Genomic DNA, 23,392 nt, shown 5'->3' with positions numbered 1-23,392 from the left:
GCAGCTATTTCCCTTGTATGTCGGGGCCAGGCCTCCGCAACCACCAGATGTTTACCACCAACCCAGCTGCTTTCTCTCTCTCTCTCTCTCTCTCTCTCTCTCTCTCTCTCTCTCTCTCTCTCTCTCTCTCTTGCTCTCTCTCCTTCTCTTCCTCATCTCTGCCTCTCAGATTTTTTTTTCCCCTCTCTCTGAGGCACTTTAAAGCAAGCCCTCCCTGTAATCATGCACACTCAGTTCACCAGAGGTCTTTGAAGTGAGTGGAATGTGTCCAGCCATATGATAGTATGTACTGTATATTCTTATAGCACAGAGAAAGCAAAGCAGGAGAAAGCGGGGGGGGGGGATTGTTGGACCGCCGCCAGGTCTTCGGTGTTCTTTTTCTTTCTAGATGTTAATTATGTCCTCGCTCTCATCTCATGCGTGTGTGTGTGTGTGTTTATGTATGTATTTATGTGTGTGTATGTTGTGTCTGCATACGTTGGCTGAAACGCTGGTTCGGAGACACCAGGTGATGATAACGGGCGTCTGGCAGCAAGAATTGTGGGATGTGGCATGATGGAGCGTGTGTGTGTGTGTGTGTGTGTGTGTGTGTGTGTGTGTGTGTGTGTGTGTGTGTGTGTGTGTGTGTGTGTGTGTGTGTGTGCGTGCGTGTGTGAGATGCTTCCTCCCATAGATGTGAGGATGGAATTTGGCTCATCATGAGTTCAAAGGAGTCAAACCAAAGCCCTCTGCACACCAACAAGAGCAGACATGCCTCTCTCTCTCTCTCTCTCTCTCTCTCTCTCTCTCTCTCTGTGTCTGTCTTCGTCGACCTCTCTCTACCTCTACCAACCCCCTCATATTCTTCTTCTTTCTTCTGAGAGTTCTGGTTGGACCATCAAACGCTGACTTCACCTATTCCTGCAGTGTGTGTGTGTGTGCGTGTGTATGTTTGAGTGCACGTGCCCTACGCTGTGTGAAGTAGATAGGATCTTACTGTATGTGTGTGTGTGTGTGTGTGTGTGTGTACAGGAAAGGAAGCAGGATGTGATTAAGGATGTGATCACTTGCATCACCTCTCATTGCTTAAAACGCGTTGTAAAACACGTCGCATTACATCACATCACACTCCTCTTTAAATGACAAATAAGTAGAAAGTTATGAGGGCAAAATAACACGCGTGTGAAGACAAACTGTACTAATATAGAATAAAAGTATATTTCCTCGAAGGGGAAATCTTTTTTTTTTTGCCTTTTGCCTTTTCAGCCTTGCTTTTGTTAGTCGGTGGCATGTGGCAGATTCAACATGTAAAAATGTCCAATGTACCACGTCTTGTGCAACAGCAGATTGTTGAAGCAATACTCACCAAATTTTTTACAGCTTTAATGATCTGGGAATACGCATAACTGTGTGCGTCAGTGAACTGGACAGAGTTGCAAATGACAAAAACAATCACACAGATCATTAACGGTGAATATACCAAAAAAAATTGATTGAGGTAAATCGTGATATATGTTTAATGTTCTTCTTAGTTAAAGCCACATGTGCTTGATTTAAAATGTTCTGCATCTGGTGCCATCTAGTGGTAGTCAAAATCGAACAATGCAGCAGAACACATAGATGTGGCGGCATGCACCTTTAACATTGTTGGATGACCTACTAATACTGATGCCAAACGTCCACCCTCTGGACTTGCAGACCGAGCCCTCTCAGACTTCAGTCGTACACACTGCGACGTGTTCACAGTCGCCACGTCAAGTCAGCAAGGGCTGTGTAAGCTGTTGGTAGGGGCCTAAAGACTAAGACAATAAAATGCCTTTTGATTACCTCTACAGCCTTTACATCCGTGTGACAGTGAATTGTTGGTAATTATATCTGTGAAGTTCCCAGAAGTCTGCAGGCAAAATGGACTCTGGAAGTCTGCAGAAAGTCCACTTGAGGGGCCTCTGTCTGTTAGACTCTCCATGAAAGTCCGCAAGTCTGTAAGGAAGGTGACATTAGGAGGCAGCCTGAGATGAATGTGTACCAGACAGAATGCGAGAGTTCTCACCATAACTGTTTCATCTTAAACGTATGCTATCAGTTACAAGATGCTTCAATCACAATGTGCAGTCATGCTTGCTGCTCTCTAAGGCTGCATGTGCACAGCAATGCCTTAAACATTAACATCATAGTGCATCCTCAAGTTGGAAGGTAATGTTTACCACATTCAACATCTAAGCTTGGCATGTTAGTGTGCTAATATTTAATGATTAACACTAAAGTACAACTGATGTGATTAGTTTTGCAGGTATTTAGTCATTAGGCAAAAAGCTTTACCTGATGATGGGGCACTGAGAAGTGTGGGAGGATTATGGAAGTAACCACAATTCATCCTGAGGGGGACACATGTCTGTACTTAAATGGAGGCGTTTCATTCTGAACCAGAAAGTTAACAAAGGCTTTCGGATGTTTCCTCTGGGCACCGTGAAGTTTGGCATAAACCAGTACTGGCCAGTATTTGCAGAGATATTTCAAGCTGGCTCAAACTGGTGGACAGACGAACAGACTGACCGCCTGAGCCAGCTCTACCGTGCTGCCAGTATGGCCCAAGTATCAACATAAGGTAGCTTTAAATGTTTAGCCCTTTAAATGTGGTGTGTCTGGAACAAGCAGGACATCTAATTCACGCTCCATCAGTGCCCGAGTTCATCTCTCTGTCGCTCTTTGATAAGATGAATTGCTTCCAGTTGCCTCCTCGCTCTTTTCAGGACTTTTCCGTGCAGCTTTATGGGAAGCTCATGTTTCTGGCATCACTGGTATGTCTATAACAAGCACGACTCTCCTCCTGACTCAAGACCCCTCAGTATCTGGACACATCTCTCTGTCTCCATCTTTCTGCCTTTAATAAGATGAATTGGTTCCAGTTGCCTTTAAAGAACCATGTTCAGAGGAGATCGGCGTTTGCTCCAGCTCTGCCAATCATGTCATATGTTCCTACTTACAGAACACCTTCCAGCTATGACATCACACCGACTGGGTCACACCACCATAGCGTGGTGGGTGGTGGCAATTATGGCAGTGGAATGCCTACATGACTCAAAGAGGTGGGACTGCCATCTGGTTGGGTAATTGCTTTGTCCCTGACATTTGTGGAAAACAAGCAGAGTGCCATTTCAAACAATGACCATTCAACTCTGACCTTCGATGGGAGGCAAATAGCTCATGTACAAATCACAACATGGTGGCACGCCAATTATTACACCAGTCCCAGGACAATCCTTGTATTCAGAACAATAAACCCCCAGTAGGAACCGCTGCCTACAATCACGTTTGGTTTGCCATGGATTATATCCCTGAGAAAAGATGTAGTCAAACTCCTTCTCAGTCCTTTGTGAACAAAATAATTTGATGTGGGACGATGAGTGACTCAACATTTTTTAGACTTAAGTATGGGAACCAGAGCATGTGATAGTTAAAGTGATCTATCCTACATGAAATTCGTCCATCCAAATTCAACATAAAAAGTCAAACTATTTTAGATGTTAACAGCTACCTTTTAGCCATGCTAGTTGCAGTGTTAAAGTGCCAGTACCTAGCTGGACAGCTATTGTATTATTGTGCAAAGACAATGGAGGATGAAGCATACCATCGTGTCCTCAAGCACCACTAGTTGACCTTCTTTGACTTAACTGGATAGACTGCCATTAAAGCTGCTGTAAGAGTTGCTTTTGCTAACTTCCTTCCGTCTAGCTGTTACCAATCCCCTCCCTCCTCGATATGTCAACACATGAAGATCAAATCACACAAAATGCCAATTTCTTCATAATGTTGCTTTAGATGTGTTTCATGAGCAGGAGCTAGTCTAACAACAAATTCTGCCATTATACTACAATCAGGCTGGAGTTCTGACTTCTTCCGAACAGTTGAAGTCCAAAGTGTCCTCACAAGTGATCAATAAGTAAGAGGCTTGATAACAGGTCAAACACAGAAGCCATGCACCATTTTCTTTTGTTGGTACTGATTATGTCAGATACCCTTTTTGATCAAAAGACTGTAGCATTTGCCCACCATGTCGTATCCTTGCCATCAGGACAAAAATGACAAAGACTGAACAATGGTCCTACGGAGGAGATCAGTCAGACCAGATGGTATCACTTGGCGAGCTGGCGGGTTTGGGCACATAGCACTGCCCAGTCAGCTGACTGGTAGCAAGTAGCAGGTGAGAGGTATCCAATGGCAACGGCTCCAAAGTAGGACTTACCTGGGTTATCAACACTGCTGATAATCCAGGTAATACTGCTTTTAAAGTAAGGGCAAACACCAGCAGAGATGTCACAGCAAGCTGGATGCAGAGGGTCATTAGGCCATTAAAGAGAAGGGCAGTAACCACTTGAATCAGGTTGGACCCAGTTTAAGTGTGGAAAGTTACAAACTTTAACTGACAGTGTGAGCTGCACTGTGATATCTGATGATGGGACTGGGTAAAATCCAGTGACTTAAGATTCTCGGTCAACTTGAGATCATCCGCTGTGGTTAGCCTGGGAATCTCCTGAATTTGCTCTGCCAAAAGAACAATCCACAATGTGCCACACTCGCCAAACGCTTCCTGTTTTGGTCTCCGTTTGTCATGACAACAGTGACGCCAGCAGGCAGTGACAGTGATTCAGTGCAGAGCTGCTTACGTCACATATGCCAGCAGTCCAAGCCAAGTGGGTCTGACCACCATTAATGAGGTGAACTGGCATCAAAACATTTCCTGCTCTTGAGGAAAAAACAAACAAGTTACACAAAGAACGGCAGATAAAAACAAAAAAAACAAAAACAAAAACAAAAAAAAAACCAAAACAAGGTCTTTATTTGAGTTTGAAGTTCTGCTTAATGCTGATTGGAGACATGTTATAATACACATGTTCAACACATGAACAGAAAAAGTAGGAATGTCGGAAAAAATGTGCCTACAGGTAAAAGGGTCACAGGCACTCATCGGTTCAAAAGACTGTAAAGTACTCTCCACTGAGCACCAGTCCAGACAAACAGACTTACAGTACACAGTGTGTGTACACAAGGAGGGAGTGATGACGAACGTTGGCGTGTGAAAGAGAGGTTTGTGTGTCTGAGGGGATGGGAGGAGGGTGTATGTGAGAAGCCGTGAAGAATCTGCAAGGGGATTTAATACTGTTGAAACATCTTTATTTAAACTTTTAAACTTCAGACAAAAGCAACAAATAACAGAGACGAGAGAAAGAGAGAAACAGAGAAAGAAAGAAAGAAAGAAAGAAAGAAAGAAAGAAAGAAAGAAAGAAAGAAAGAAAGAAAGAAAAAGAAGTGATGGATGGAAAGTAAAACCATGCCAATACAATAACCATCAGGATTGAACACATCTCAGCCAGTCTCCTCGGCACCGAGGATGTCAAGACATCTCTACCTCTGGCAGTAGAGATGTCATTTCAAAATAAAAGTCTTGCATGGCTTTTCTCCTTGCCTCCTGCTTTGTGCAAACACGAGGGCACCGTACACAGAGCCACAAAGTCATCGGCTGGAGACGTCCTGTTGCCCTCAACAGTTCTTCTTAAATACTGTCCGGATGAGCAGGTTCTCCTTGAGAGCGCGTGAGTGTGTGTGTGTGTGTGTGTGACCACAGCAGTGGAACATCAGTCTCGGAGGGTCTCCGTCAGGGATTTGTCTCATATTTCTGATTGTCAGATCAGTCCGCCAGAGGATTCCCTCGTCCTCTGCTGATGAAAATCCACCGTGCATCTAACACACAAACATACACACACCTAACATAATTTACCCCCCTGTCCCGAGCCACACAGTGGCACAGCAAAATACAAACCAGTAAAATACATGTAAAATCACAGCCGTTATTTCTATAATGGCTTATCATTACTGTTATTATTTTAATAATAGAGTTTAATACACAGTCAGGCACATTTACAATGGCTGTAGAGCACAAGAAACTCAAGGTCGTCAAGGCCTTACAGCATCCTCTCGCTTTCTCTCTCTCTTTCAATAGCAACTATAGTGTAATATGTGTGTGTATGTGTACAGTAAGTGCAGGTAAAGGAGGTATACGCAAGTGGGTTTGAGCTCAGTGAGGACAAGAGCTGTCCCTTTTCCTAATTAAAGAGTTATACAATCAGCGCACACACTGACTCCGGGAACACGTCCCTATGGCAACAGCTATGACATATTAACAGCCCCCGAAACTGAGAGCTACCCATCACACACTCCTAAAACACACCCCTCTATCAGTGATTTATAAGCAAACACACACTCCGAGCTATTACAGGAAGGGCAGTGTACACACTCGCACCTGTCCCCATGGGTGTAGCACAGTAAATAATAGAGTTAAAGGACGAGTTCACCCAAGTTAGAAGACAAACTCTCACTTAAGGTATCCGTCTGTGGAAATACTTTGGATTTGTTTTGCCCAAGTTGCGAGAAATCCATCTGAGGATCAGGTGACGATAAAGGTAGAAGGATAAAATTACATTAAAGAAAAAAAATCTTCTGCAACACATCTTTTTATAACAGTGTCCCTGTCACTGTGCATAATTCACAGAAAAGACTTTTCAGTTTCTTTGTAATGTTGTGCAAGAAATAAATCAAACTTGGGCCACAGTTCCTGCAGGCTAGACACCAGTAGAAGTGTGAGAGTTTACGTTTGTCCGAGGGTGAACTGACCCTTTAAGAGGCATCGTTAGTTGCAGGTTTGGCTTGTGTGTTACAGGGAAAACAGACACCACAGAGTTTCATAAACAAATGGTAATACGATGAGAATTCTACAGAGAAAAATGTTTTTTTGGCATAAATGACAAAAACAGATTGATAATTATCACCAGGTGCTGTACACAATCAACAAGGATGTGAGGAAACATACAGTGGGATGTGCTGGATAACTGCGTCAGACTCACAGTTATTATGTGCATCTATTGCGTCGTTACAAATGCTATGGGTGGAAATGTGCGGGCAACTCTACCAGAGAGTTTGATATGTGTTCTCAACATGCATTATTTTATGTGCATACGTCTCACTGTGACCTGATTGAGAATCGAAGCGATGAAATGGATGGCTAACGCAGACCGGAGAGTCCAGAGGTGCAGCTCTGATAATGCAGTGCTAATAACAGAGCAGCTCAGACTGTGCAGTGAACTAAACTCCCTTTTGGAAACGGTGACCAACCATTAGGCGCACTGCAATGGCCTGCAGTAGCACAGGCCGGCCACAGAGAGGTGCTGCTGGGACAACACAGACTGTTACATGATTCCTCCCTGAAGGAGCAGGAGGCTTAACTACTTCCTTTACAAGGAACACAGTGACAAGCTGCACAGGCAGCAGGTTTCTGATGGCAGTGTCCGTCTGTATGTATCATAATAGAGCAGCTGACTGTTTGGTGACTGTGGCAGTGACTATCTATAATTATCTGTTTCTGTCTCGCTGTTTCTATTTGCGCAACTGACAGTCTGCCTGTCTGCCGACCTTTAGCACAGTGACGATTAAAAATTCAGGTGATTGTCTTCTGGCAGGATTGTCAGTAGAGAATTCACAATTATTTTACAGTTTAATTGTTCCTTGTTTCCTTTTTAGAGCTTATTGTACACTTCTCCACCCATCGTTTGCTTTGTCGCTTTCAGACGGAGCGAAGAGCTGGAGGCAGTAACATTGTCTTCTGTATTAATACAGATGTGTTATTGCACCAGATGCAGAACAGTACTGGTTTACGGTCACACACACAAAAAGCTGAGGACTCCGTTACGAGTGAGACTCCAGAGTCGTCGAATAAACAGACAGCGTGATCGCTTTGCTCTCTCTCTTTCTTTTAATCCATGTATTTCTGGATGCATCCATCCAAAGTGTTCCAGGGCAGGAGCTCTATGCCGACAGGTCTGATATGACCAGCTTTTCCATTTTATTCCCGATCTCTCCGGGGACTTGAAGATCATCGGATTCATAGTCATCATCGAATGACCTACAGACCAAAACACACATTGTAGAAGTGATTAATTCTTCTTATAAACACCTTTTTGCTGTCTTGACAATCAATCAGTCTATAAAGTCTGTGTGTGTGTGTGTGTGTGTGTCTGTGTGTGCCTGCGTGTGTGTGTGTGTCTCAGTGTGTGTCTCAGTGTGTGTCTCAGTGTGTGTCATACCCTTCATGTAGCTGTTCATTTGCAGTCTCCTCCGCCACCAGTATCTCATACTCTTCAGAGGCATATTTATCCCAGTCAGATGGCTCTGGACCTTCACTATCAATGTCCTGGAACACAAACACATGCCAAATATTAACATCATTATTAGGTATATGTTCAGGTATTGACAACAACAAAAACAATAAAGTTTAAAACATTTTTACAAAATAAATTACGGCACCAAAGCTCTGAATCTATATAATATTATGTATCACAACCCAGTAGCCCATTTTTTATTTTTTTTTCCAGAGGTAATGGAGGAATTTCGTGTGGAGTAACTTATAATAATTAAATATCATAATATTCAGAGCCAAGACAATATTATTTCTCAATTCAGCAGACACTGCCCAACTACTACTGGCTACTAGAGGGTATTTCCTCTAAAATACCCCGTATGTATCCAGCCTTTACAAAAATACTTAATAGTAAGTATTACTTATTTCTCCTCCCCTCTAAAATTCCCAACTGCTACTTCTCTCCTTTACCTAAATTTATGTATTTCATATGTACTGATTCATACGAAGAAAATACACAGTAAGTTGGGCAAAATTACATGGTAGTTTTTTGGAAATTTACAGAATAAATTGTGGGCTTTAACACAAAGTGTTATCGAAAATATATCTCATCACGTGTTCTGCGTTCTGCTTCACCCTTGCACATTATGCGTGAATTTTGATTCAACACCTCTTACACAGCTGACATCTGTTACAAGATATGTGAATTCACACCTTTTGCACAGCAAATGGGTCTCTCTGTTCGTGGTCCAGGTACTTCTCCAGGTTGAAGAAGGTGTCGAAGAATATGTGGGCCATCCGGCAGCGCTTCAAATCGCCGAGGGTTATCTTGCCTGAGATAAACAACAAAAAGCAAACAGATGCATATGTGAAGTTCAGATGGTAAAAAAGGGTGGTGGCAGGGTGTGCCTGTCTAATAAAAAAAGAAAAAAAAGGAAAAACCTTGGCTCTCAGGTTTGACCAGGTCGAGCATCTGGCAGAGCAAATCCTGGAAGGGCAGAGGTTCGATGCCCATCCGCTCCATCCTCTCACACTGCTCCTCGTAGAAATACTCCAACTCGAACATGGACAGAACACCGTCGCCATCTGTGTCCATGCAGCGGAACCAGTACTCTATACTGGAGAGTGAGATGACAGATGCAGAGAGTTACAGACACATCGGGCTGAGATGCAGCATATTTAGCACTGAACCAAACCGCTGTTTCTACCTGGTGGGATTTTTCTTGTCCTCCTCAGATATGAGGAACCAGACGAACTCGGCGTAGCTTATCCTGCCTTCTCTCTGCACAGCGCTGCCCCTGGAAACAGGAGCGACAGATTCACATTCACATTCACAACCGCCATTATGGTGAAGAAATCAGCTCCTCCGTGTTTGTTTATGTGTGCGTATATATTTATGCGTCCACTTACCGAGTGACGGCCCCCGAAAATAATCTTTCAATGATTCTGTTTGAGGAGGCTGTCAGAGGAGAGAATGAGAAAAAAATAAGCAAAGGCCGAGAAACAAATGGATCCTGTTGTAAAGTACTGCGTATACAGTAGAGCTGCTTGCGTAAGGAGTGGATTAAATTTTGCCTAAGTGGTCACAAAATGAAGTCAACAGTGTAATGCTGTTCACGTCAGACAGCATGAACGTGTTGAGCCTAGGAGAAACAGCTGTTGTGCTCTGTGCTTGCTAGTGGGGGCCCAAAAAGTGGAAGCATATGAGTATGACACATCCAGATTCAGCTGAATTATGATCCTCTTCTGACGTCCTTAGATGCTTCATGTCATGGACCATAAATGTGCTGTTTCTTAATTTGAGATATTATCAGTGCCTGAAATTCTCCCGTGTGTCTGGTATGGATGTGTTCCAGTTGGGAAAATGACACCCTCCTCCTCTCTTTAAGTTGTCCTTACCGTGGTCGTTGTATCTCCCCAAGTCTTTGGCATCGATGTAGAGGTCGTGGTCGGTGTCCAGCTCCCAGAACTTGCAGTAGATGACATAGAAGTGTTCGTAGGAGAAGTAGTCGGTGATCTGGTTGATGTCGTCCTCCTCCTCCAGCAGGGCCAGGGTCTGTAGGAAGTTGCTCCGGCGCAGCTCCATCATGGTGATGCGACCCGTCCACGAACGGTTCACCACGTAGAATATCCGCTGGATCACCTGGAGCAACAAGAGTATCCAAACAGTGCGGATCAGCACTGAATATGTTTCAGGCTAGGAGACGTGGTTCCCAAAGTGCAGAGCGTAAGTAAAATGAACAGCCTAAATCTAATTGAATAAGATACTGCCACAAATGTCACCATCAGCACAATTAGACAACAGCAAGCACAAGCAAAGGTGATTAGAAACTGCATTAATAACAGTAGTAGAGTCTTATGAAATGACTGTATTCTCCTCAACGATTTTAAATACATTCATTTATTTGTCCCTGAAAGCCAAAACAAAATGCAATAAATTGGTTTTTAAAAAAAAAGTACAAAATCTTTAATCAATTTAAATCTGGAATCTGGTATAAGTGGTTTATGTGTCACCTTCCCAGAGTGAAGTTAAGAGATGGAAGGGGGGACGACATGTCTGCTTTCAGTCTATGAAAATACATTGCATGTTGTGAAGCCCTGTCATCAGGACTAATTAAACATTTTCCTCATCGTACCGGACCTTCCAGCAGCACATCCTCTGACTGATATTTTTGTCCTTGTTCATTATTTGATTGAGCGGGTCTTTAACATACAGTGGAAACAATGAGATCCGGACCCTGTCCTGTTCCTGTAACAAAACACTCAGGCTTAGTAAAGAGCGGATTAGCGCCCATTTCCTGGTACATGGACCTCCCAGGGCTACTAATGTCTCATACAGTAGCAGGTCAGCCGGCCTAAACTGAAGGAAGTGTCTTAATATGGGCATGTGGAGGGTCGGGGAGCCTCTGCTGCAGCGGGCTGTAGGGGGCGTCAGTGTTTCCATGACGTCACTTCTCTGCACTTGGACGTGGCGAAGCCTCGACTTCTAAAGCACGTGTTGCAGCTGTCAAGATCGCAAACACACACGCACACACACACGGTCTGCTGCTAAAGTTACTAGATGCTCACAAGCAGTTTTGCTGACAATGTAGAGGGAGTGAATTGTGAGGGGTCACTGATATTTAATACTGATCTGATTGTGAGGTTTTTGACTATCTGAGTCTTTGTTCAGTGCAGCTGAAGAGACTTACTCAGATGGTTTACTCGGGTAAAAAGGTAAAATACACTATTGAACACACTATTGGAATAATATATGAGAAGGATATCTGGTATTATTTTTCAGGCCATTTACCGTTGTTATGTAGCGGGAATGGAACTCAGGTGCATCCTTCAGAAACGTGAGGCCTGGGTGTGTATCCACTATGTCCTGGAGGGACAAACACAAACAGGACACAGAAAAAAGAAACATTTACACAGGTTCAAGGTAAATGCAGAGAAGAGGAAGTAGTCACATCCTGTACTAGAATAAAATTACTAACGCCACATTGTAAAAATAGTCCGCTGCAAATATAGGTATGCAAGTATAATCAGGAAATTGGAAAGTTATATTATTAGATGAAGGTAAAAGAAGCATTTGTTGGTGGAGTTTGAGATAACTGTAGCAGTTCGTCTGCAGGATTTACACTGATGATTGTTTTCATTATGGATAATCTATTTTATTCAAGCTCTTTGCTTGATTGAGAACGTGTCATGAAAAGGAAAGTACAAGTACATTAAATGTGTACGTAATCAACTCTTTCACATTCTGAAATAAATACAGATTGCCCGATTGTAATGGCTGTTGAAAAAAGACACCATCCCTGTATAGATTGCTCGCCTATAAACTTTGCTTTGACTATCCCACTCGGTCTGCCAATCGAGCTGGATTTTCCCGTACAAATTAAAGTTGAATTACGGCACAAAGGAAGCATGTGTGCCATTGCGCAAACCAAAACAGAGAGGCATTGTCCTCCCCGGCTGTTACCCTCCAGGTGATGGTAGAAGAACTGGGAGGCTCTACACTGCAAAAGATGAAGATCCTCTTTCTGTTATGTCAGTAACTTCCAAAACCTGCCTGCTCGTTAACCCAAACACCAAATGTTTTAAACTGCTTTTTCATGGCGTTGAGGATCAAGGTTTCGGGGTCAGGTTGGGATTCTCACAGTTGCTTTTTCAGTAGCCATGTTGCAAGACTGTCTTTAGACGCTGGAAAGGAAGTCTGACTCCTAAGATTGTGTAAAATTTGTGTTGCTCATCCGATTGATCCATGTTGGCGAGACGCTCACCTGCAATAGAGGGATGAAGTCCTCCTGCTCCAGGTAGTTACAGCCAGGTTTGGTGAGCAAGGAAATAAACCTTGATGAATCATCATGGCAACTGTGCAACAACCTGCAGGAGAGTAGAGTAGAGGAGAGGTTTCATTTCGTACCTTGATTATAATTACTGTACGTCATTTTTCTTAGATGACTTAGATGAACAAAGAGGTTAATGAGGTCCGTCTTACTTCCTCCAGGTTGCAACAAAGGAGTGAACGGAGACAAAGCCCGTCCTCTCGCCACCTGCTGAGTAAAACATGGGCGCCTTCCAGTAAAGTGGACACCCGCATGCCTGCAGAGAAAGACAAGCAGCATTGCCATTACCCTGCAAAAACATCATGTACTGCATCTCACTGTAGTGTTTGCTTCCTAGAACCGGTGATCACCCTGCTGAGAAGGGAGTGGCAGTACAAAAAACAGCACAGTATCAACCAGGCTACTGTGTGAGTAATGATTTCTGGGGAAATGACAGCTTTGTGCAATAAATCGGTGCAGTAGCTTCAAAATGAAACATGAAAACACGGATGTCGAAAAGCGAGACACTACAGGAGAAAACATGTCTTCTGTGCACAGAATAGTGCAAAGAAAATGTCCAAAAATAATGTCGGTGTTTATTTTGGTTCAGATTTCTTTTTACATATAAATATTCTCAAATATATTCTCAAAGTTTATACTGAGGGGTTTGTTCATCTATCAGTCTTAGCCTGGTTTATATAACAAACTTGGTTTAGGGAACAGAAATACTTGGTCAAGTTTAGGAAAAGATGGTTTGGGTTAAAAACAGACCCATCCACAACATTTATGCATCAAATGTTTCATGTTGCAACTGCTGACCTTCGCAATCTTGCCCATTTCATATATGTCCGCCTTCTCCTCCTCAAACTCAGCGAAGGCCGCCTCGATGGCAGCAATGGCCGCGTCGTGGTTGGTGACCGGGCCCATGGCAGGGAGCCCACGGGGGTAGTAGAACCTGGGAATGTTGATGGCAGGCGGAGGAGGGGTGACTATCACCGGAGCCGGAGGAGGGCTGGGCGAGCGCGGTGTGGGCGTCGGTGAGGCTGTGGCCAGTGTGGGGGCTGGAGGGGGTGTGCCGGGCTTCTTCTCTGGTTTGGACTGGACCTGAAAAGAGAGAGGGGGGAGATCGTGTGTGGGAACGGGAGAAAGGCATGCTTGGGGGTGATTTCCTGTCGTGGTGATTTTGCACCTCGTAATTGCAACTCTTCTCATCTATAATAACTTTGAATTCAACAGAAGGGTGTTGTTAATTTGATGTGTTTTGTTTTTTCATATCGTTTGTGGATCAGATCATAATCAAAAATGTAGAAAAAAGTACACAACATGCAAAAAACACCAGAGACTATGTCTGCCTGATGATGCTTACTATCCACATCAGAGTTCACTGCTTCATTGCATTTCAAATATCAGCTGACGTCATATTGCTGCATGAACAGGAACTGAGTACTTTCCCTCGGATTGCAGACAAGACACCACTTCACTTTATGAGGATAAAGAGCCAATGTAAGGGATGTGGTGGAAACTCCCAGTGAGTCATAAACATAGGTACAAACAACAAGAGCTTTGTTTTACTGTCAGCACCTTAGACAGACTTAAATGGCTGGAAAAACAAAGCTCCAGGTGGAACAAGACTTTGTTGGGTCTAACTTGATTCATCCAAATTTCTGGAACCCAAACAATACCAAGGCTGGAGGACTAAGATTTATGATGGTTCGATGAAGCCTTTGTGAACAAATATGCACATGCAGGAATTTACAGGAGCACTCCACAAATACCCGAACTGGACCACACAGTGGATCACAAAAAAAAAAAAAAGCTTTGCAGTGATGCATGAGGGGAAAAAACACCATAATGCATCCAGAATGCGGATGGTTGAGACTACAAGTCTAGTAATAGTTTCACAAACATTTCCAACATTTTAACTTGCTTTGAAAACACTTTATAAGAAGCATCATTGATAAATGGTAAACTTCAGGTAATAGTTAGTTTACTGTTAACAAACAATGACATGCTTTATAAAATGGTTAATACTGTGTTGTTCATCTATAAACATCATCTGGATATCCTTAATAAAGTTGCAACTGATATTTTTAATGAGTTTTATTGTTTGTTAATGGTAAATTAACTATCAACTAATGAGTAATTACTACTTACTTACTAATAAATATGATTTACAATTCATTAATGATGGATATTATAAAGTGTGAGTGTGTTCTCTATTTGAGACTTGACGTAAGACTCAGAGATGAAAGAAATGCAGCCAAACACATGGTGGACTGTTCTGAACACACAATTACTTTATTCTCGATTATCTAATTCGCGCGACGACAAGGTGAGGTAATCATCGCTCAAGTTCAAGACCTGCGGCGAGAATTTAAAGAACACTGCTGGAGTCAAAAGTACTCAGTGTGTTCAAGCGGGAGGTGGTGGGGGGGCTCCCGGCGTGTTTGGTGTGCATCTCCTCAGAGGCATTCTGTGTGTACTGAGCAGGACAGCTGTAGCGGTCCTCCCCCGCCCGCTCTCCTTCACAGAGTTCATTCTATCACTCTATTCCTGCACCTCCTACACTATTAATAACTTGCTGGTATCTGCCTCAGAATAGTGTTGGTGTCCCTGGCATGTCACTCTGTGTGAGCAACAAGATGAATTTACTGTATGTTAGTGTTTGTAAGATACGAACACCTGCTCATGTGAGTCGAGGACAGAAGATGTAAAGAATAAAAAAGATGAAAAATAAGATGGAAGTTAGATGATTTCTCATTAGTTTGCATTATACATGTCCAAACCGGCACCCTCTCCATCCTGCTTAATGCACCGACTGACCTGCTGCTGCTGGAAGGACTTGAGTCTCTTCTTGAAGCGAGAGGGGAGGACAAAGTCACACCCCCTGGCCAGAAAGGCCAGTTCCCCCCGCAGGTCAGGGTCCCGGCGTAACGACGTCTCCTTGATCATCATGGTGGGGGCCGAGACACGCAACCCCCCACCAGACACGGCCACCGGTGCGGCTACTGACACGGCGACAGACCGGCTTGCCCGGAGAGCAAAACAAGGAAATCAAGCGGACTGTAGTAAAGAAGTCCACCTAACAGCTCAGATATCCCGTAACCAAAAAAAAAAAAAAAACTGCCAAACACTCTCAGGAAAGCATGTGTGTGATTTCAGGCGAAACGCCCCTTTGGCAATCACTCACAAAATTTCTCTCCTCCAGGCTCTACTCGTGTGCACACGCTCCCAAAGCAGTAATCCAGCAGTGTATCTGTGCAAAGAGATGTTCCTCAAGACTCTCGCGCTAACGTGCAGGCCGGGATTGAGAACCATGGCACTGGGCTGCTTTAGGGACCCAAACAGCGGCTTCCTCTCCGGGTTACAAAACCTCTGGTGTCCCCCCGTCAGCTCTGCTGGATGTATGCATGTATTCGCTGTAGTCTCACTGGTGCCTGCTGCTCCAAGCTGGGCTCTGACAAACTGCACTGAGAAACATGAGCCATGCCGGGGTCTGGCAACATACGCACACACACACACACACACACACACACACACACAGACACACAGCAAACCGGCTGTCCTGAGCATTAGGGTGGGGGCGGCGGTGGAGGGGGTGGCGGGGGTTCAGACATGTTGCATATCTGTGCATAGTGTTTTGCAGGATCTGAGCCCTTGTCTGTCACTGCATTCAACTAAAGCTAACAAGTGGGAAGTTACAACTCAGAGGGAAATAAATTTTACCGCAGGCCGGAATCTTAGGTCGGAGCTTCAGTGCGAACGGAGCAAGCTGAAATATTCTCATAGGGGCAGTTTGGGATGGAGTGATGAATCAGCAGGCGAGCACCTGTTGTTCTATCTGTTGACTTACAGTTATTCCAGTGGACGTGCTCTGATACTTAAAGCGGCGTTCCCTTTTGCTTGAACATTAGAAGTGTCACAATCCACGCATGTATGAAGAGTCACTTCTGATTGGAGTTGAAACTAATACTTGTTATTCCTCTTGATAACATTTTTGATAAGCAAATGAGCTACCGGCCTGGAAAACGTCAGCAAATGATGAAAGAAAAAAAAAACTCATTACAGTCTACTTGCTGTTCAAATTTCTGTCAATTGACTGAGAGATGAATTAATATGTCAGCTCTGCGGTTAATTACCAAAAAATAACGATGGTGTCAAGGGAGGAATTAAAGCATATTATCACGTTTGAAAAGGCAAAAACACACCTATCAAAAGACTCGTTAGCCATCAGTGGTATTCGGTTGTCTTTCCTGATGCTTCTGATATGAAGATGCAAAATAGAAATGTATTTTGCTCGATCACCCTTTGGTACATTTGCATATAAGGTAACAGTGAATTAATAGACAGCGTAAATACACAAGTGTATAAATTGTCAATCCTCCGCCTGCCAGGGAGAGTCTGCTCTTTCACCCGGCGTTGCCAGATCGGGCCGGTGCCACACCGATCTGAAGCCTGACCCAGCAAGAGGGGATCCCTCAGGAAAGACGGCAGTGATCTATTTCAAACTTGCCCAACTAAAGATCCCTCCGAGATGAAGACGCTACATTAAATGTCCGCCATATAACTGTTTGCTTTAGCATGCATATCAATGCTTGCGGCTGACTGTCAAAGAAAAAGGAAACCATCAATTTCTCAGAATCCGTTGGCGCAGTAAACACAGATTCCACAGCGGTTGTGTTTCAGGGCTGCACAGATGGGGAGTCTAGCGCCCTCTAGTGCTAAATTATACAACAGAGGGATATATTTAGGTGGAAGACCTCACTGCTGATGGATGAGATCTTTTGAGGAACCATGTACAAGATTTTTCCAGTTGAAGTGGTCTACTCCCAGAAAAACGCGTTTTTTTTCCCCAAGAGTCCCTCTTTCCTCGCCGCCTTTGTTTTTTCAGCATGTATTTCATCACTTCGCAAAATGTCTCTGCAGCATTGACAACACGCAGCGTGAGTAAACCGATGACTCTTTCCCACACTCAGCATGATCTAATGCTGAGAAAGTGTCCCGTGCGCGTGAGCTGTTTTCCACAGAAATAAGTGAGTCACCTTGGGTTTTTAGGGTAACTCCTCTCAGCTCCCTGTACGCCCTACTGAATTCTTTGGAACAACTGGACTCTGTACAAAAGCCAAGGTCACATACCGATCCCACACACACACACACACACACACACACACACACACACACACACACACACAGACACTCACGCTGACACACACTGTCTCCTCTCTGGCCACTTCTCACCTCAGTGCTGCAGGGGGAAACATTATACAATCACTATCTCGCGTCTATCAACAAATGAGCGCAATCCGAGCGAGGGCTGCCATCTCACCAGCCTTTCATGCCCCCCCACCACCACCCTCCCTTTCTGTGCCCCTCTCTCTCTCTCTCTCTCCCCGCTCAGGCTGATCACTGAAAGTTAGTTCCCACCACTTCCTCTGCAGCGACGCACTTGTGAAATCATAAATCTCTGTATAAAGAGATACGTGTGTGCATGTAAATATGAGTGTGTGTAAAGGGAGCCAGAGCAGATGCCACTGGGCAGCTGTGTGCTCTTTTCCTGTCTGGCTGACAGTCGGTGTAACTCTGCCCTCGGTCAAAGTCTCCGCTTGGTCCTAAAACCAGCCTCTCATTCTCGAGTGTTAAACTGCGGCTTTTAAAATATCTCTCACTTCAGCTGGCAATGACTAAAAAGGCTCTTTTACCAGGACATGAGTGGACGGTGCCGGAGCCAACTCCTTTAAAGATTCTGAGATGTTCCACTACAGTATGCAGGCGAGTCGCTGCCGTCTGCTCAGGTGACATGAGCGCGACCTCTGGGACAAACTGTTCCCAGTGGGAGGGATACATAAGGTCAGCAGCGATGTGTGGGTCAGTTCTGAGGCCAGCTCAATGCATAACGACTTAAATTACCTCAATGCCTTATTTCTTAATATGTTAGGGGTCTTTCCGTGCCATCTCACCCAGATTTTAGAACTTTCACCAGTTCATGTGTAGCCCGCCTAACCAATCCAAGCCGCATAAAAAGAACCTGACTGAAAATGTTATAATTTAACCTGATTTTTATTTTTTTTTTATGCAGGACCAACTCACTGCTGGATGTGATAGATCTACGGTGTTACTGGAAACAAAACTAGGTTGCATCACATTGAAGCATGATGAAAATGAAAGACTGTTCATTCACATAAAAAGAATATTATTGATTGTTGTAAAACTCATAACTTAAGAACTATTTGGAGTACAATTAGAATTTTGCAGGATTGAGGGATTTCCGACTGACCCCATCATCAAATTCTACAAATATTCAGGGCTTTATTTACAAAGAAGTGCTTATGAAGCACAACTTAAGTAGAAAACCACATATATAAGTAGTTTTAATAAATAATAATAAATAATCTTACTTTGTTGAGGAAAATATCATATTACTAAGCAAAGTGTGCTGATGTAAGTGATTCTCCTGTTGGTGATGGTGGTTTATTGCAGTTTTTGGACACGTGAACTTTGCGTGAGCTTTATGAACGATATGCAGCGCTGACACACTCCCAAGCTACATTACATTTGTTTTTCAACTCACTATCTAGTTCACTGTATAATACGTGTTGCCTGGCATTCTCATTTTTTGAATAGTCAGTTGATCAACATACTGCATAAGCTTCAGAAAACTAACTGTCTTCCTTTAAGGTGCTGTTTCAATGAGGACTGGGACACGGCAACAGGTGTCTGCAAGGGCTTTCCTCCACCCACCACATAAACCTAATCCAGCCCCACTGTTACATGAACAGGTGAGTTAGCAGCCTTCGCGGCATTGATCAAATGTGTGCACCATGGGGGAAAGCAGAGGGACAGAAGGCAAAGGATCAGCTGTCCAACACAACAACTGTCGCCTTCGTCCAACTGTTAAATACACAGTGGACGTGCACAAACGGCCTCCTCAGGGTTTAATTAGCACACAAGCACAGACACATGTGTCTAATTTGTCAGGCATATCATTTGTGTGAGTGTTTCTGGGTGTGCCCCCTATGCCTCGATGGATTTGACTAACAGGAACTGCTTCTTCCAGGCTTCCAGAGAAGTCAAATAGTGTGAACATAACAACTTCCTAAACACACACACACACACACACACACACACACACACACACACACACACACACACACCTGCTCAGTAAAAGTGGCTGTCTGCAGGGTGTAAAATTATCTGTGTAAATATAGCAGCTGATTTCATGTTTATTCCTGCCTCAGGCACCAGGCAGACTTCAGACATGGATGAACACGTGGCAAAACACACACTTGCTTTAGCTTGTGAAAGCCTGAAAACATCAAAGTTTTGCTGTTACCTTGTTGACCTCGAGTTATGATAAGGTTTTTAAAATTGGACAGCTCAGTCACATTAAACCAGTTACTATGATTTATGTTTTATTTCCTATGTACAAACTTCCATGATATAAAGTTATACATAAAATGTTTTGGAGCCTTTATAAAAAGCTAAATCATTAAATTATTGTAACATATATTTTATCATATATCTAACTATTTTTTAATATGAAGTTGATTACTGCATTTGCAAGCGCGTGTTGTAATGCATGTCAGCCTTTTATTTTTATGCAATGTTATTTTTAATACTTGCACTGAAACTAACTGCCCACTGGGACAAATAAAGTTTAAACTTGAACCTGATCTCACATGAAATAGGCAACTCCTCCTCCCCCTCCCCCGTCCCTGCGATTATACGCGCACTCGCTTTAGACCGTGCCTGCCAAATGCCATCTCTATGGCGATAACCCTTTCCCTGGATTGAGTGGCGGGCGGAATGCTCCCAGGGTTATGGTGCCAACAGCAGGAAACGCAGTTCACATCGCCGCTGCCCTGTTCTTTATTCTCGCTCCCACTTCCTCTCAAGAAGGACACACACAGAGATAAACATAGACACACACGCAAAGTTGCCTCGGGAACCTCCTCCCTAAACTGCTGAGAATGAGCAGAGTTCAAGCGCTGCTTCCGTGATAGATGAAGTGAATCAGTGCCGGCCACGGTCTACCTCACATCCGAATCAGAGGAGAACAACATGGGAACCGTTAAAGATACAGCTGCTCGAGCCGTCTGGGCGCAGAGGCTGTCGCTAATAAACGTCACAAGCTCAAGTAACACAGCAGCAAACAGCCCTGTTTTGAAGAAGAAGAAAAAAGTGCCTAGAATATTTCTGGTGATATTCTTTCTATATAAGAATAGTCAGGTGACAAGGAAGTAAGTAAAAATAAGTATCAGGGAGACAGAACTGACTGGAGAGGGACCTAAACACAAACAGCGCTAAGAATATGTTGCAGGAGCGGACCAGCCACCATCTGTGTACACAGTGGATGTGACGAAAATCCTGCCGAGAGTGGATAAAGCTGTCGGGCCTGATAATACTCCTGGCAGTGTACTAAAAACATGTGCCAATCAGACACTTACTGTTATAATTGCCGACATTTTTAACACAATAACTCTCACAGGTGTCTGTCCCCTCTCCCTCAAGACAGGGACCATCATCCTGGTACCTAAAAAGTAGCAGTGTCTAGTCTAAATTACAACCGCCCTGCAGCACTCGCTCTCCAGCATATCAAAGGCAACATCCCGAAGCCCACGTTATATCTTCTTTATTTGATCCCCCGGATTCTACTTTGTAAAGAAACAACAGTTACTTGTTATGCAGGGATTTATATGCCAGACTATTTATTGTTTCTGAGCAGTTGCCAAGGAGAAACTCCAGGAGGTTCCTGCTCTAAGCTAAGAAGTAGTCTGGCAGAAAAGCCTCATGTAAAACATTTGAGTTTTTGTATGGATTGAACAAATGAGAACGTTGTTGAGTATTGAGCTTTAGAGAGTTTTTCTCTGTTTCAAGTCTTCATGCTAAGCTACGCTAACCAGCTGCTGGCTGTAGATGCTATTAAGATGTGAAAAATACAAGCATATTTTCCAAAATACCAAACACTCCTTTAAGACACAAATCTAGAATCATAATCAGAAATACATCATTAACACTGCTCTCTCACTGTTGATACTTTGTTTCTTCCTAGCGACAGCGCAAGTGAAAGACTCCTGCATCATGACTACGGGAGAAAATATATGTTGGAGTAAATGTATTCTACAGATGAAAGACACAGTGAATAACTGTGTAGATCAAACTTGAACTGAGGTAAGTGACAGTTTGATGAACATAAACCTGTCAATCAAATAACAGATAATTTGACATTACATAATGAAAAAAAGGACATTAAATAGTATGTAAGCTTGGAGCGTGATGGTGGGTTTTTCTACCTGAAAGTTGTAGATAAACAATAGGATTGGTTCTATATTCACATTCCCAATACGTGAATAATTGCATCACTCAAAATCATAAAAATAACCCAGAAGTTTTAGGTAATAGAACTGCCTCAATAATCGCAGGGGGAAAAGGCCCAATGCTTTGAAAAGATGAATGGAGTTCTTTACTTAATGTGTTACTTTATTGCCTATTTCTGGGCGTGTTGCCTGGCTACATCACCGAAAAACTGCACAGTAAATCACCTCCCTCTGCAGGAACAGCAGCCTGTCAACAAGTAATCTTTAATAACAACAAACTGCAGGACTTCATTGGCCAGAGCGGCTTTTTTTATTTTTATACACACAGCTATCAGGGCGAGTTTTGCATTACCTTACCATGGCTATCTTAAGAGTTAGAGTAAGTGAGCTAATCCTACATCAGCAGCGGTGATGGGGCTCAGCCTGGGGCTGCAGTGACAGAGCTGTCACTACAGTGCAGTGAGAGACTTCACACAGCCAATGGCGGAGCAGACGAGCTCCTGTTACCTCTCTTTTTCAGAGAGAAGAGTAAAGATAGACAGGAATGTTAAGAGGGAGAATTAAGAAGTAGCTACTGCATAAGCCATTACCTATTCAGATGCAGCCCTGCACTATTAATAAGTCTTTGTAGGAGACGGTCCAATAACACTGGAGAATGCACATAAATATGCTTACGCCTTTAACCTAGCAGCTACAGTGAAGATATCGGCCTGAAAAGTGTGCAAACAACTTCTGTTTTAATCAATTGGACATCTTGAGGTTTACACCTATGACTCTGAGTGTGTTTTCTTCCCCATCTACTTCAGTTGTTTAGGAGAATGCTGCAACTTTGTTTAGCTGAGAAGCTCCAGAAATGTTTTGTGGACTACGAAACTTCATCCTGACTTTCCAGTAGCACGGGGGTGAGCAGATAACATACACTACATTTTCATTTCCGGATGAACTTCTTTAATATCCCAACATCTGCAATGCATCTCGAGCAAAATCTTCCCAGCACAATAAATGATTCAAGCATAACATACTCGCCTCTTGAAACACTTCGGTGGTGAATCTTGTCATTCCAACCTTACATTCATTTCATAGATTGTACCAATTCCTTTCATTTAACTGCAGAAAGCAGCTCATATAATAGAATAACATGTGTATACCTGGTTAGGTAATGAAACCAAACAACTGTGTTAGTTCACAGATCCTCCTGTAGATGGAGCTACAGATCCTCTTCACATCAAAACACAGAGGCGAGCCTGGCCTGCAAGCACACACAGCTCCCTGTGGTACAGTAGGGCGGAGAGTCACTAGAGGGTAGCAGCTCTCTGCTCATTACTCTGTCTGAACAGTCCAACACTCAAGCCTCATCTGACAGAAGATGCTCCCTTTGATCCCTTATCTCATCTTATATAAGACCAAAAATTAATGAAATCATCTCCGGTGACAGAGTAAGAGCTTCTTAGGATGAAAGCTGCGTACTCACATATCACCAAAGAGGGGAAGCTCTTAATATAAGTAATATAATATCATATAAAGTTTGCTGGTGCTTTTGTGCATTCAAATTTTTGGGGGAAAAGGCCTGAAACAGAGAATGAATCCCAACATGTCGATTA

At 43.4% G+C, this 23,392-nt stretch overlaps 1 protein-coding gene across 4 annotated transcripts in view; it reads right to left on the bottom strand.

The window, feature by feature from the left end:
- Window positions 1-4,914: 4,914 nt before the first annotated feature.
- The window catches only part of ppp2r3a (protein phosphatase 2, regulatory subunit B'', alpha), a 59,998-nt gene continuing 41,520 nt past the window's right edge, over window positions 4,915-23,392 (bottom strand). For 3 of the 4 annotated variants that reach the window (XM_037071735.1, XM_037071734.1, XM_037071733.1), the window contains exons 3-13: window positions 13,297-13,581; window positions 12,651-12,754; window positions 12,433-12,535; window positions 11,460-11,534; window positions 10,067-10,310; window positions 9,578-9,626; window positions 9,376-9,465; window positions 9,110-9,285; window positions 8,882-9,000; window positions 8,115-8,221; window positions 4,915-7,933 (exon numbers count right to left, since the gene is read on the bottom strand). In XM_037071735.1, coding sequence (XP_036927630.1) covers window positions 7,837-7,933; window positions 8,115-8,221; window positions 8,882-9,000; window positions 9,110-9,285; window positions 9,376-9,465; window positions 9,578-9,626; window positions 10,067-10,310; window positions 11,460-11,534; window positions 12,433-12,535; window positions 12,651-12,754; window positions 13,297-13,581 — 1,449 coding nt within the window. In that variant the 3' untranslated portion in view covers window positions 4,915-7,836. Of the gene's footprint in view, window positions 7,934-8,114; window positions 8,222-8,881; window positions 9,001-9,109; window positions 9,286-9,375; window positions 9,466-9,577; window positions 9,627-10,066; window positions 10,311-11,459; window positions 11,535-12,432; window positions 12,536-12,650; window positions 12,755-13,296; window positions 13,582-15,300; window positions 15,920-23,392 lie in introns of those variants that run through there. The other variant, XM_037071737.1, reaches the window with a different exon arrangement.

The sequence above is a fragment of the Acanthopagrus latus genome, chromosome 16 (genome assembly GCF_904848185.1).
Source record: "Acanthopagrus latus isolate v.2019 chromosome 16, fAcaLat1.1, whole genome shotgun sequence".
Lineage (NCBI taxonomy): Eukaryota > Metazoa > Chordata > Actinopteri > Spariformes > Sparidae > Acanthopagrus > Acanthopagrus latus.
Note: the sequence above shows the minus strand (reverse complement) of the source record. Positions and strands in the feature narration are given on the sequence as shown.